Here is a 13,666-nt window from a genome sequence, read left to right on the forward strand (position 1 = left end):
TTATTACCAGCTTTCTGTGGAATTACAATATAAGGATGGGGAGAAAAGGCTAGAACTGGCAGACTGGTTAATTATGCAGAACAGCATGATCTATAAAGTTACTGTCTGGTGCTGCTGTATTTGGGATGTATTGCAGACATTAAAAATATGCTGGGTTTTTGTTTAAGGGAGAGTCTGACAAAATTTCTTCTACACCTTTAGGTACACTAGTGGTTAAGTCAGAAAACGCTAGTGTTTTAGTCTTCGGGCTAGAGTCCTTGAGCTTAGGAATACCTCAGAGTGAGGAGGTTTTATAGGGAAGTGCATGCAAATAGTCTTGTGCTTCTGCACTATATGTAGGAAAAGAGAAAACATGGAAGGAATGACAGTCAAAAAAGTGGTGTCCGAGCTTGGAGTATGGGTAATGCACAGGTCTGTAGAAAAGAGGACTGCCGGGATCTTCTGGCCTTCAACAACAGTAGTGTTGTGTATAACCATACAAAAATGCCTCTCACTCCTGTGATGTTTCTTGCCCCTATTAACTACTAGTAAAAAATGTTCAGAATGTTGTTCACCTGATGACAAGGGCTTCCGGTTCCCAGCTCTGCTTGTTAATATCCACTTCCTATGTGCCAGTGTTGTCTATAGCTTTAGAGTTTTTCTCCTTCCCTTTTCTTACATCTCTGATTTGTTTATAGAGAGCACTCTCATTGCCTCTCAGCCTTCATTTTACTAGTCTAATTAAACCAGGCTCTGTTAGTATGGTCTTTGTACTATCCTCTCCTTGCTTCCCTGGTTATTCTCATAGCTTTTCTCTGCACATGCTTCAGCTTAAATCATGTTTTTTTTAAGGCAGGTGACCAGAAATTTTCACAGAGTTCCAGCTGAGATCTTACCGGTTTCTTGTAAAATGGCTTTAATACGTCCCCATCTCTGCTGAAAATTTCTCCCTTGATAAAGTCAGACTGCAGTTGCCTTTTTTGCAACTGTATCTCTCTGACAGTTTGTATTCATCTCTGACAGTTTGTATTCATCGCGATTGATTAATTCATCCAAGTCATTCTCCTCCTCTGTTATTGCAGCTGATGATCCTCTAGCTTACAGTAGAAGTTCTTCCTGTTCCCAGAGTGCTTGACCTTGACTTTGTGCTATTGCATTGTGTCATTACTATCACTAGGTCATTGAAGGCTATTCAGTTCTGTCAATGTGATGGTCTTCTCTGTAGAAATAGTAGTTCTAATTTTTAATTTTTTTTTTTTTAACCATCATCAAGTGACATTATTGTGATCCAATTTTTTTATTCCTTTTTTCTGCTGTAAGGTCAGTTCTCAGAATGGTTTGTAAGAACATCACTCTTAATCTCATTCTAGTCCAATAGCTTCCTTCCACATTGTAGCCTTACTTTTTCTTAGTAAAGCCCTTGCAGTTTTGCATTCAATTTGTCATTTTCTGTCTTATTTACTGGTGTCCGTACAGTTTGGTATCATAGGACTTACTGAAGTACCTATTTTTAAGACATTCATTTCAGTGATCTAGGATTTTAGTTACCTCCACAATATAGGAGGTTAGCCTGGACTATCTGTTTCTGAGTGTGACCATATCTGAATTTTTTGTTTGGGTGAGAAACTGTCCACTAAAACACAACATGACTTGATGAAAATGCCAAATGAAGAAAATTAGGTTCTTCAGTGTCGAAAGAACCACAAGTGACTCTCAGCAGTCTCTCTGAATAGCTTATGAACTTTTCTGAATGTAAAATATGCTTGTTTATGAGCTTGTCTATGCCTTTTTATAAGGCCTTTATTTATAAAACTGTCTAGGCCTACTTTTCAAAAATGTATTAGGCAAGTAATTGGGAACCCTAGTGATACTTCATCTTTGGATTCTAAAAATTAATGTATAGATAGACTCAGGACTACACTGAGTTCTGCTTGATGCTTGCTGCATGCTGTGAGGAAGAGGCAGAGAGAGGATTTTATAAAAGTTTTTGTGAGATGCTGTTTTCCTCTTTATGATGAAAAAGAATTTCAAATATTACAAAAAAATCCAGTAATATTCCTCTAACAGGCCAGCCACAGGATTACAGAACATCTTAATGAAATACAGTATTCAATTCAGTACTGTTTTTCTTGCACAGAGACATACTCTGCAAATCTGCTGGAAAAGGTCTGTAGTGGTGTGTGCCTTCCTTAACCAACACGATGGTTAGACATAAATCCTACCTGTGTCAATCTTGCTAGCCTTCATCTTGATAGTACCTGACTGTCTCCTTTGTATTTAAAAACAGAAATGACAATCTTTCTCCCTCTGCCTTTTTAGCTTGATTAGTTCATAGTTGAAAGTGTGAGACATTTAGGGGAAAAGCTAAATTGAAGGGTTGAGGCTCCCATTGTGAATGTGGTTAAGATCCATTGTTCTTCTTGCAGGAGTGCTCGCTGCCGTCTTTTGTCAAAGTCACATGAAAGTCTTCGTTTCAGTGCTTTTTATTGTTTGGCAGTTTTGCTGGTGCAGAGGAGCGTAGCTGTTGTGGTGACAGAGCAGTGAGCAGTGGGTAGGGAGATGACTCCTTTGGTGCTATAGGAAACACTGGGTACTGGAAGACGCTTAGAGTTGTGCCCAGAACACAGAAAAACCTACGCCAGAGCAATGGGTGATGACCATCCCGACATTTAGGCTTTCTATGCTCAAGTATATATGAACTGGATTTTTGTTAATGTGCTCACATTTGTTTTTCACCACAATGATTTAAATAATTCAAGGTGGAGGTCAGGCGTATGTGATAGAGTATGGTTTTGCTCTATCACACGTAAGGATGGAGTGAAAGGTTGCTGGTTGTAGATGGCTGTGAGTGTTCTTCTCCTGTTTCTATCTTAGTGTTTAGTGGCACTGACACCCTTGACAACGTGTGATGCTAAGCAGCAGTGAAGAACACTTTCTTTGCTTTGGAGAACGTAGATGCATCTATGAAAGAGCCATTTCAGTGATTATTCAACAGAAATTGGTGGGATAGGAGTTGTGCTAAGTAAGACTCAGATTTTGTTAGGATTGAGTATTATTTAAGGGGAAAAGGAGTAGGACTTCTTAGGGGCATGAAAATACCTCTTCCTTCCATATACTGTATTGATCCTATCCAAAGAAAACAAAGTGCATGCTTTGTCCTCTCTCATGATTCCTCACTCTTATTTTTTAACACTGGAAATAACACTTCTAATTACTCTCTGTCTCTAGTCAACCTTACTGTAATTTCTTCACTTAATGTAATTAATATTTTTTATGATTCCATAATTTTTTTGTGGGGGAAAAATGCTGTGATTTAACATGATATTAGTAGCAGCTTGTGATCAAAGAGAAGAAACAGATAAACTGTTGATAAACTTACACATAAACCTCATTAATATTTTGAATTCTCTATATTGCAAAAAAGTAATGCAGGTTGTCCTGGTTTTGGCTGGGATAGAGTTCATTTTCTTTCTAGTAGCTGGTATAGTGCCGTGTTTTGGATTTAGTATGAGAATAATGTTGATAACACACAGGTATTTTCAGTTGTTGCTAAGTAGTGTTTAGATTAAGTCAAGGATTTTTCAGCTTCTGATGCCCAGCCAGCAAGAAGGCTGGAGGGGCACAAGAAGTTGGGAGGGAACACAGCCAGGATAGCTGACCCAAACTGGCCAAAGGGGTATTCCATATCATGTGATGTCATGCCCAGTATATAAACTGGGGGGAGTGGGGCTGGGAGGGCAGATCGCTGCTTGGGAACTAACTGGGCATCAGTCCACAAGTGGTGAGCAATTGCATTGTGCATCACTTGTTTTGTATATTCCAATTCTTTTATTATTATGATTATTGTCATTTTATTATTGTGATTATTATCATTATTATTTTCTTCCTTTCTGTCCTATTAAACTGTTCTTATGTCAGCTCACCAGTTTTACTTTTTTTCCAATTCTCTCCCCCATCCTACTGGGGGGGGGGAAAGTGAGCGAGCGGCTGTGTGGTGCTTAGTTGCTGGCTGGGGTTAAACCATGATAAGGGGGTTGTATTTTTTAGTAACTAAAGCTATTTTAAAAGGTGTATTTTCAGCTTGATACCATCAGAGGGGTGCAAGTGCAATATGGTAAGTCTAAGGTCTTTGTGGAGCTTGGGCGGGCATGGACAGGAGTGTTTAAAAACAAGACAGTTCTGAGAAAGAAACACTAAAAAAATGCATATGTATCACTCCAAGCTATGTATATAAATACAATCTATGTCTGTTCCTCCTCTCCCTCAAGCAAATATGCTGTTTTCTTGTGGCATCAGAGGGTCTTTAAGTAGCTGTGTATCCCTGCACCTCTGTATTGAGAATTCTTCTACTCAGGCAGGGCAAGTTGTGATGCTTCAGTGCTGTGTTAGCAATTATGAAATGCAGACTGAAGAGGGAGAAGATAAAAGAAGAAAACTTGTACATTTTCTCATGGGAGATAGGACCCAAAGCACAATGGGGAAGTCATTACAGTGATGCCAAACAAACTTCTGGGGCATTCAAGCTCAATTTAACCTCTAACAGTAACCCTGCTTTTGTGAAAATACTCCCAAGTGTAGCAGGGAGTGAGCCTGGCCAACCGTATCTTCTGACAAGTTTGTTTTAGCCACTGGAATTGAATGTTAATAGATTAATTTGGAAATCTACTCAACCTGAAATTTCATTTAATAGAAAAAATGCAGAACTATAATATAACTTAGGTTGAAAATATTTATTTTGATAAACTTTTGCAGATGCTGCACCTTAATAACCCTCTCGAAGTGGTGTATCTAAGCCTTGTATATCTAGGTTGCAGACTGTCATGGGCATTTAAGTATTTGGGTGGTCCTGCCCTACAGAAATGCCCCCGTGTTGTCAGAAACATGAGATAAAAAGGGGAGTTTCATGAAGCCATGTTATCAGTGAATTGTCTCTGTCTTGTATAGGCATAGAGAGCCTTTATTTTTAGTATTTCAGAAGCATGGGAAGTTTATGCACAAAGGTGTAAATATAAGGTTCTTTTCTGGGTTTCTTAGGTTTTTTTTTTTATTTTGGGTTTGGGATTTTAAGGTGTGAAACCTGATGTCTATCTCTGTTTCTGTCTCTTTTGTTTTTCCACCTGAAAAGCCAGTAATTCCATTAGACCTAACACCCAACTATCTCTTACATCAAGAGATTGTTTTATTTTTTGTTGTGATGTCCTTGAAGGTGATTTATTATTAATTGGTAGTAGTAGTAGTAGTTGTAGTAGTATTCAGATATGCTTGAACAACAAGACCTTAGTTCATCGCATTTGGTAGCTACCAGTGTTTGCAGTGACAACAGAAGTGACTGTATATGCCTTTTTAATACAGTAGCACCTTGAATCCTGGTAAGTTACACCAAGATCATAAAATGAAACTCAGGACAATCTTGGATAATGAAGAAAAGAAAATTAAATTAAGAGAGCTCAGGAGTAAAAGAGGTGGGTGCATACAGGATAAAGCTATCTCATGAGTAGGAGGGAAGTGAGTGTGGAGAACTGCAAGATGTGCTTCTACTCAAACCCCATATGCTTTGGAAGAATGTAACTCCATGGGTAGTTTGCAAAACTCAAGAGGTTAGTTTGGACATCAAAGAAGTGTGAGAGGTATTTTAATTTCCCTGAAAGCTCGAGATGACAGAACACAACTAACTTACTGGAGTTACTGTTGTGAGAAATTTATGCTGTTGTAACTCAGAAGAGGAGGCCAATTGTGTTTTTCTGCAAGATGAAGGACTGATTGGAAAACCTAAGTTCTACCACTCTTTATATAGCTAGGGAAGGTAGAATTATGTTTCTGTCTAATCCTAGACAGAAGAGCATAGCATTTAAAATATTGACCATCATAGCTATTTTCATAAAACCCACCAAAATACCCAGTACAGTGTGTACTTACATTTTTATTCCTAATTTGGCAGGTCCCGGGATCAGTATTGTCCTTGGTCTTATTTTCCAATCATCCTTGTAGTTGATATTTAGTATATCCTTTATATAAATATTTGGTAAAGAGAAATATATTTCAGTGAAATTGCTGAAATATAGCATTTAAATTTAGGAGACTTACGGGTAGCTTATAAGTGTAGGTTTGTATGGTTTTGGATTAATCTAAGTCTAATTTACTGTAAATTTAATGTGCAGATGAAAGAAGTCCCCATTTAAAAGAGTTAATAAGAATCAGTCTAGCACCAATGTATTCATTTTTAGATAAGTATTATAGGTATACTTTGTGTATATATTCTGGGCTGACCATATGGCTCAAGTATTCATTAGTACTTTAGATATTTAAACACTTGGTACTTGTAGACACTGTTAAACATTCCTATATAAACATTCATATATTGTAAATTTAGACAGAAAAAAAAGACTAGCTTCCAAGTCGCTCACTAAATTATTGAAATTAATCTAGTTATGTGTTACTTGCCGATCCTGGAATGTACTGTAAAGTTCGTGTCATGCTTACCGTCTGCCATTTGGTTGCTGCTGCTAGCAGTGATGTAATTTCATCTTTCTGTCATGGAATCAGATGCAACTAATTATTTTAATTGAGTTCATTGCTTCATATAGCTGAAAAGAGCTCCTAGTTTGATTGCAGGGAAGTACCTACTTTTTAAAGTTTTATTTTAATTCACTAGTTTGAAAGTTCATGTGTTAGTTACTTGAGGACTGAGTTATCCTGAGTCAAATTACACTGATGTGGTATGTTGTTTTCATGCAGCAATTAGAAGCTCATGTCATCTTACCCATGGTTGGCAGAAGCTAGAAGTACTGCTCCAGTCTGATTGTTTCCTTGCTATTGTCTTTTATTGAAGTATTCCTTTAAAAAAATCTACCTGAAAGATTTGCTTTAAACCATCAAGACTTTAAAAACTACTTCCAGATTTCAAAAATTTTCTCTATGTTATTCATGAATAAGACAAGTATCTTTATGCATCGCCTGTATGTAACATTGGAAGAAGAATAACTTTTTTTTTTATGGCTATCATTTATTTTTGTTTCCTTTTTTTTACTTCTGAGTACAAAAATATTGATAAATTATCTTTTGGAGAGCACCAGCAGATTTTGTTCTTAATTGCATCTCTAGATACGTAGCTTTACAGTCAAAACAGAGTCTAGGTTCAAGGATAATAGACTGGTTATCAACAGAAGATGTGACTGGCCTAAAGGTGTAAGAGACTTATAATTTCAAATGAATGTATGTAAACTAATTTGTCCTGTATTTTGTGGTCTCATCTGTGACATTTGTTACAGCATTATGTATATTTATTATATGTTTCAATAACCTGATCAGTGATGTGTAGGCTTCCTTGCTACCATCAGTTTTTCAGTTCAGAAAAACAGACTTTTCATTTTGCAGTATCAGATTTCTTTACTACCATCCCCTCACTCCCAGCAAAAAAACCCAGAAAAAGTAAAACTTAGTCGTTATAATCCAGATTCATCCAATAGGATGAACCAATAGGAACCAGACATTATGCTGGGGCAAAATCACTTAGGAAACTCAAGGTACTTTTTCACCATGCTAATCTGATCTTTTATAAATGTCACCAAGAGAAAGGGAAAGTAAAATGCCACATGCAAGATGCACATATATGAGAAGCTGCTATAGGTAACAATGACTGTAGTTTTTTCACCACAGATGCTCAACCTTGAGAGTTAGTGCACTCGTTTGAAGTGCTGGTGTTGTAAGAAGGAAGATTCAACTGTCATTTCAATTAATATCTAATTGTAGATTGATGGAGGAGCAGTCTATAGGATCGATGCATGTTTAATAAATGATCCAGAATTAATTACTTATATAGCATTATTGAGCTAAAGCTGCAGATTCAAGCACAGAAGTTAAGAGGATGTGTCTGCTTGTAACTGTCATCATACTACATTCTTTGACTACAGGACAATAGCTGGTTTTTCATAGCATTTCTCTCTTTTGTTGTAGAAGCTGTACAGTGAATGAGTCAAAAGGTAGCAGAAAGAGAAATTAACAGTCTCGTGACAAAGAAATTAGGATGTTGCTTGAGAATTCTTGGAAAAAGCTAGATAATTTTTGCCAAAAATTAAGTAAATTTAAAAGCAAAGTCTGAGGCAGACGCCTGCATGGAAAATTTTAGCCTAAGTATTATTCTTTTTGGCAGTGTTGCCAAAACTCTCCTTAAAAAACAAAACAAAACAAACCCAAATAAAATTATTTGTATATTCTTGTGAAAACTGGGATTGGATAAATTGATGCAGATTATATGGAGACATGAGGTATAGGTAGCTTGAATGTATGGTATGTAATCTCACAGGAAGTTGATTTATTTATTTCAAAGGTCAGTAGATCTAAAGTAATTTTTAACAAATTACTAATACCTTGGAAGTTTATTTTAAATTGTATGTAAGACCTTAAATCTTAGAAAGAAACTGTGTTACATGCTGGTCCATTCCTCTTGAGTTTACAGTGTTGTCTATGTATATGTCACTCTGACAATTTCTGTGTTAGTTAATATCTAAATACTTCTACTTTAAGAATTTTTATTTGTACAGATGGCAATAATTGGTTACTCAGAACTTTTGAAAATCAAGCTACCTTCTCTCTCTCTCCCCTCTCTCTAAAAATAAAAATTCAGAATTTTAAGTACAGTTCTGTCTTTTTGGAAACTATCCTTTTTAATATGTTGTTTGTTGTTTACACTTTTCTCAAAATTCACCCATAAAATAAAATCTGCAAGCTAACAATGAATGTCATTTCTAGACTATAAATACATTTCAGGGACCACCAAACCCTGAGATGAAAGGTAGGGAAGTATGAAAAACTGACATCAACTTTCTCTGTTCTCAGTGCAAACCCCAGCAAGCATCCTGCCCCTTAACTCTTACTCATTTGAACCTTGTATATATCACAAGAAAAAAGCTTTCTGGAGGAACTTATTGGATACTTCTCTAAGGTTTACTGTAATTTGACAAAATATGCAGTTTAGAGAGAGAAGCTGTTGCTTTTTGGGGACAACGCATCATGTTCTGCTGAGATTCAATGCTTTGTAGCTAGTGACTAAATTTATGGCACTCCTAAAGACCTTTACAAAAACTTTTAGAAATATTTACATCCTGTTTTTACCACCTCAAACATGGTTTAACCCACCCCCCCCAACCCCACAAGGCTCCTAGTTTGAAGCTGCAATTATGTTTTATTTTTCTTTTCTTTTTAGAAGGGCAGGATTTAAAAAAAAAATCTGATTGGGACATCTTTGTTTTCTTTTTTTTTGCTCACACAGAAATAGTGGTAAGCACTAAATAGAGTCTCAGGTTTTGTGAATTGACTTAGAGAAGAGGTTTTAGTTTGCATTGTGATTTGTGAGATGTGGGATTTTCATGTGGTAGTTGTCGAGTATGCATTTTAAGTACAAGTCTAGAATAGATTTGAAGTTGATAGTAATAAAATATTGCCTGATTATTAAAACACTTCTTAATAGATACACACCTATAAATATAGCTGCCTTTCATTTGTTTATTTCATAACTATTGTATCATTCATTTTTATGACTTTCATGGAACAATAAATAACAAAAAGTTTATTACTGAGGAGAGATCTTTCTCTAAAAATCTTTCTCTGCATATTTTAAGATAATTTAATCTTTGTTCTTGTCCTCTTCACTCTTCTTTTTTGTGATATTTGTTTTGACTACACCATTTGTTACATTGTTTTAGAAAAAAACTAAGTTTAAAAAATAGTGAAAGTCTCTCTGTACAGAATTGAAAACCCTAATAAATTATAGATAACGTATTGAGTAGAATAAAATTAGTGATACCTTTATAATCTGTATATGGGCATTTTCAGCTGCCCTGCCTTTTTTATTTGGGATTTGAGACCAGTGCTTAGACTTAAATCGTATGACATTACTTATCATAATTTTGCAATTTTATTTCACTTATAGATATACCCAGAATATAGGTTGACTAATCAAATTCAATACACGTTTACAGTGTCAGACAAAAAAATAGGCTTTCTTATATATCTAATGAAACTAGTAGTGATGCCTGACTGCAGGGGTCTTATTGGTGTGACCATACAGCTCTTACATGTCTAGAGGCAGTGTTCGGGTATTTAAATAACTTACAAAAGAATGGGTAAATTGGAGGGTAGTTTAGACTAAAAGTCTCATAATGTCAGCAGCTAGATAATGGGACATAGAAAGATACATTATAGGAGAGAGAGGAAAATGTAAGGGGAGATCCCTAGGTAGCAGAGTATTACAGGAGAGCAAAAAATAGAAGCTGAGTAAATGAAGAGGAAGCTTGGCCACAATACAATTTGTATGGTGATTTTATAGAAATCCAAGCTATGTTTTTGGTCTCTTAAGTTCTAATTGATGCAGTCTATTGTCTTTGCAATGTCTTTGTCCTGGGTAGATTTACAAAACATTAGGCTTAGACTTTCTTGATTATTGCTTTGTAACCCATTCTTTCAAAATTAAGGTTTTTCTCTCCAGGAGCAGAGACTCCTTTGTTTAGGACAGGATGTTGTATATCAGAAAGATACAACACTTTTTGGACAAGAAATATTGAAAGTCAAAGGCAGCTTTTCTACTTACACTCAGTTACAAGTAGAAAAGCCTTTAGGATTCTTTTTTCTTTATTCTATACTAAATTCTGTGGCTTGTGTACCATGTGTGGTAAATGTGATCTTGAACAAATGCCTAGTTAACACTTATTTTACCATCATCCCATGCGTTGCACCTTTTTGTATTTGCAAAATGGGCTGCATAAGATTAGATGGTTATTATGGTTTTGAATTGATGTTGAAAAAGAGTTTGTGAAGAGAACTGTTTCTAGTGCTGCTTCTTACTGCATTTTGTTGGAATATAAAAGGAATATATTGTTTAGGTTTTTTCTTTTCTTTCGTAGTCGTGACAGTATGTTATTTTTTTTTTTAGCTACTCATCTTCCATTTAATCAAATGTAGCCTGAAATTATGGCACATATGAAAATATACATTAATTTGGGGGGAAGGAACAAATTTCTCGTAGTGACTCTTAATTCTTCATAGGGCATGTTAATAAATAATTTCTAATTTATTAACCAAATCCTTCATTTATTCGGCAAACTCTTGTTTGCTCCTCGTTGATGGCAGATCCAGACCTTCATTTGAAACAGGCTGGGAGTGATCGAACTTGTTGAACACTCAGATCAATCAATTTTTGACAGGTAGAAGGGAGAAGCTTTGAGCAGGGAGGTTGGAATGTATAGTCTCCAGAGGCCTCTTCCATCTTCACCCACTCTGTGACTCTGTGAAGGCTTGTTGTATTGCCTGCTTAGATGAAAAAGCGTAAGGACCTGCAAAACAGGATCCTGCTCAGTATTGCTGGATTTGCATTTATTCTGCATTACTGCAGAAAGTTTTCTCGTGATCGTTTCTCTAGATACAGATATAGGTGGCTGCAGGCATTTTGGGTGCCATGCGTAGTGGGCTGGCCTGAAGTGCTGCAAAGATCCTACAAGCAGCAAGGTAGAGTCTTTGTAAAGATGTAAAAATACCTATTCTAACTGTCCCAGTCGTACTGGAAGCTGGCTGTGGTACCCTATATTCTCACACTGCTCTCAATGCAAATACAGAAGGTGGCAAGTAGGAAGGAGTCTCTGGTCTCATTACCTGTGTTCGTCCTTTTGAACTTGCATTGTAAGTGACAGGCTGGAAAGCAAAAGCAAATTGATGCAAAGATATGTTGTGCTTAACCCTTCCCCAGGAGATATTTCTTAACTGTTCTTTACAATTTCCCAGTGGCAGAGATTCTTTAAGTTTCTTACATACTTTCTACTGGGGCAAATTATTCATATAGCTGGAAAGGAATCTTTCCAGCTATATAGATACTGACACTAAATCTCCCTTACTGCAAATTGGTCTATTTACTAGCTTTTACCATGTGAAGTGGCCATGGAGTACAGATCTCTTTTATAACAGTATTCTGAATATATCAAGATGTGAAGTATATGCCCTTGATAATTTCTTTTATTCTAAACAAATTAATTTTTTCAGTTTTTTAGTAAATCACATTCTCTGAATGTTACTTCATGCTCTTTTCAGTTTGTCTACATTTGAATTAAAGTAACTGAAATTGGACACAGCTGATGTCTTCTACAAAAAAAAAAAAAACCAAACCCAAACCAAAAAACCTCCATGTGTCTTCTATACAGCACTCCTGTTAATGTACTAGAGAGGGCAGCATCATCCCACTGTTGATTCAACTTGTGGTCAGCAGTAGGTTCAGAATCCTTTTCTACAGATTCAGAGAGGTCACCTCTTGAGTGAACATTTCAGGATTAAATTTCTTTCAGTGCTGCAGAAGAAGGCATGGTGTTATGGTTTCTTTGTTAGTGATGATTTTGGGTTTTGTTTCCTCAAGTCTGGAACCATTTTTCATCCTGTAGCAAAGGAGAGGGAGATGGAAACTATCTACATTTGAAATACTTGATATCAGACTTCTGAGAGGTTGATAATTTTCTTTTGGTTTTTTTTCCTGTTTCCTCTCTTCTCCATCCCCCGTTGCCCCCACCTCCCCAAATCTGTGACACTGAAATAGAAAAGATTAAAGAACAGCATAAAGAGCTCTGCAGAGACTGGCTGCAGAGGTCACTCTTCTATAGAGAAAAAAATTCTAAGACTTGGGTTTTTTTCCAAGGAGAGAATGAAAAAGAGTTTCAGGAAAGAGTGCCATAATGCAAATCTTTCCACTGGAAAGTCTCTGAAAAGAACAAAACCCAGCTTAGGAAGATCAGAGAATTCTTCGTTCATTTTATGGGAGCAAGGATGGCTCTTTAGTCTTGGGGTCAGAGTTTATGGAGGAGAATACAGCTTTTTTTTTTTTTTTTTCTAGGAGCATTTGAATCTAATCCTTGGATTCTGTTTCAGATCATATTTCCCAAAGAAACATATGAAAAGGAACAAATACATCTACATATAAATCTACCACATTTATAAGAAATTGTCATTAAAAATAGTAAGCAGAGCCACCTCAACAGTTTCCAGAGTATCTAGTATTCTCTGCATCTCTTGCAGATTTCATCTACTGTGAGTAAATGATCCTTTATGGCAGGAACCTTGGAAAAATAAAAGTGATAAAATGTGTGTATGTTATATGGATACTGCATGAGAGAGGGGAAGAAGGAGGGAGGATGGAAATTGCTAGTCTGAGTGTCTTGTCTGGATTGCACTTCAAATGCAATATAGCTCTAATGTAAAAGCAGTGATACAGATTTGTTAGCCCCAGTAAAAGCTACATGCAATTGACTTTACTTGTGTGCATCATTGTATTAACTTTCCAAGTTGCTTTTCCATGGAGGACTGATATTCATGAAAGAGTGGCTACAAGGCATATCTCATTTTTAGCCACTCGCATTTGTACCAACCAAGTGGCTGAAACATGTCAGTGTTAAGTATTACTCTGTCTGGGTCCTCATCAGAAACTTCTGATGAAAAAAGATCACTTTAGAACCCATTTTGGATGAATAAAGCACAACGGTAAGTAGTGGTTAACTTAGTCCAGATAAAAATGAAATGTAATTGTGTTTGGAGTGTTCATTAAACTCACAATAAGATGGTACACCTCCTATTATTTAGCTTGTTGCCTTTTCTGTGGCCATGAGCATAGGATTGTGTGAGGATGTAAAAATGCTCATTTTTTACATGAAAAAGTGTC

At 36.3% G+C, this 13,666-nt stretch overlaps 1 protein-coding gene across 4 annotated transcripts in view; it reads left to right on the top strand.

Annotated features, from left to right (window-relative positions):
• The window catches only part of COMMD10 (COMM domain containing 10), a 115,145-nt gene that overhangs the window by 59,662 nt on the left and 41,817 nt on the right, over window positions 1-13,666 (top strand). The window contains exon 6 of one of the 4 annotated variants that reach the window (XM_052777065.1): window positions 12,880-12,963. The exons of the other annotated variants lie outside the window; for them this stretch is intronic. Within the exon in view, the coding sequence (XP_052633025.1) occupies window positions 12,880-12,948 (69 nt within the window). The 3' untranslated portion in view covers window positions 12,949-12,963. Of the gene's footprint in view, window positions 1-12,879; window positions 12,964-13,666 lie in introns of those variants that run through there. 4 annotated transcript variants of the gene reach the window in all.

The sequence above is a fragment of the Harpia harpyja genome, chromosome Z, assembly GCF_026419915.1.
Source record: "Harpia harpyja isolate bHarHar1 chromosome Z, bHarHar1 primary haplotype, whole genome shotgun sequence".
Lineage (NCBI taxonomy): Eukaryota > Metazoa > Chordata > Aves > Accipitriformes > Accipitridae > Harpia > Harpia harpyja.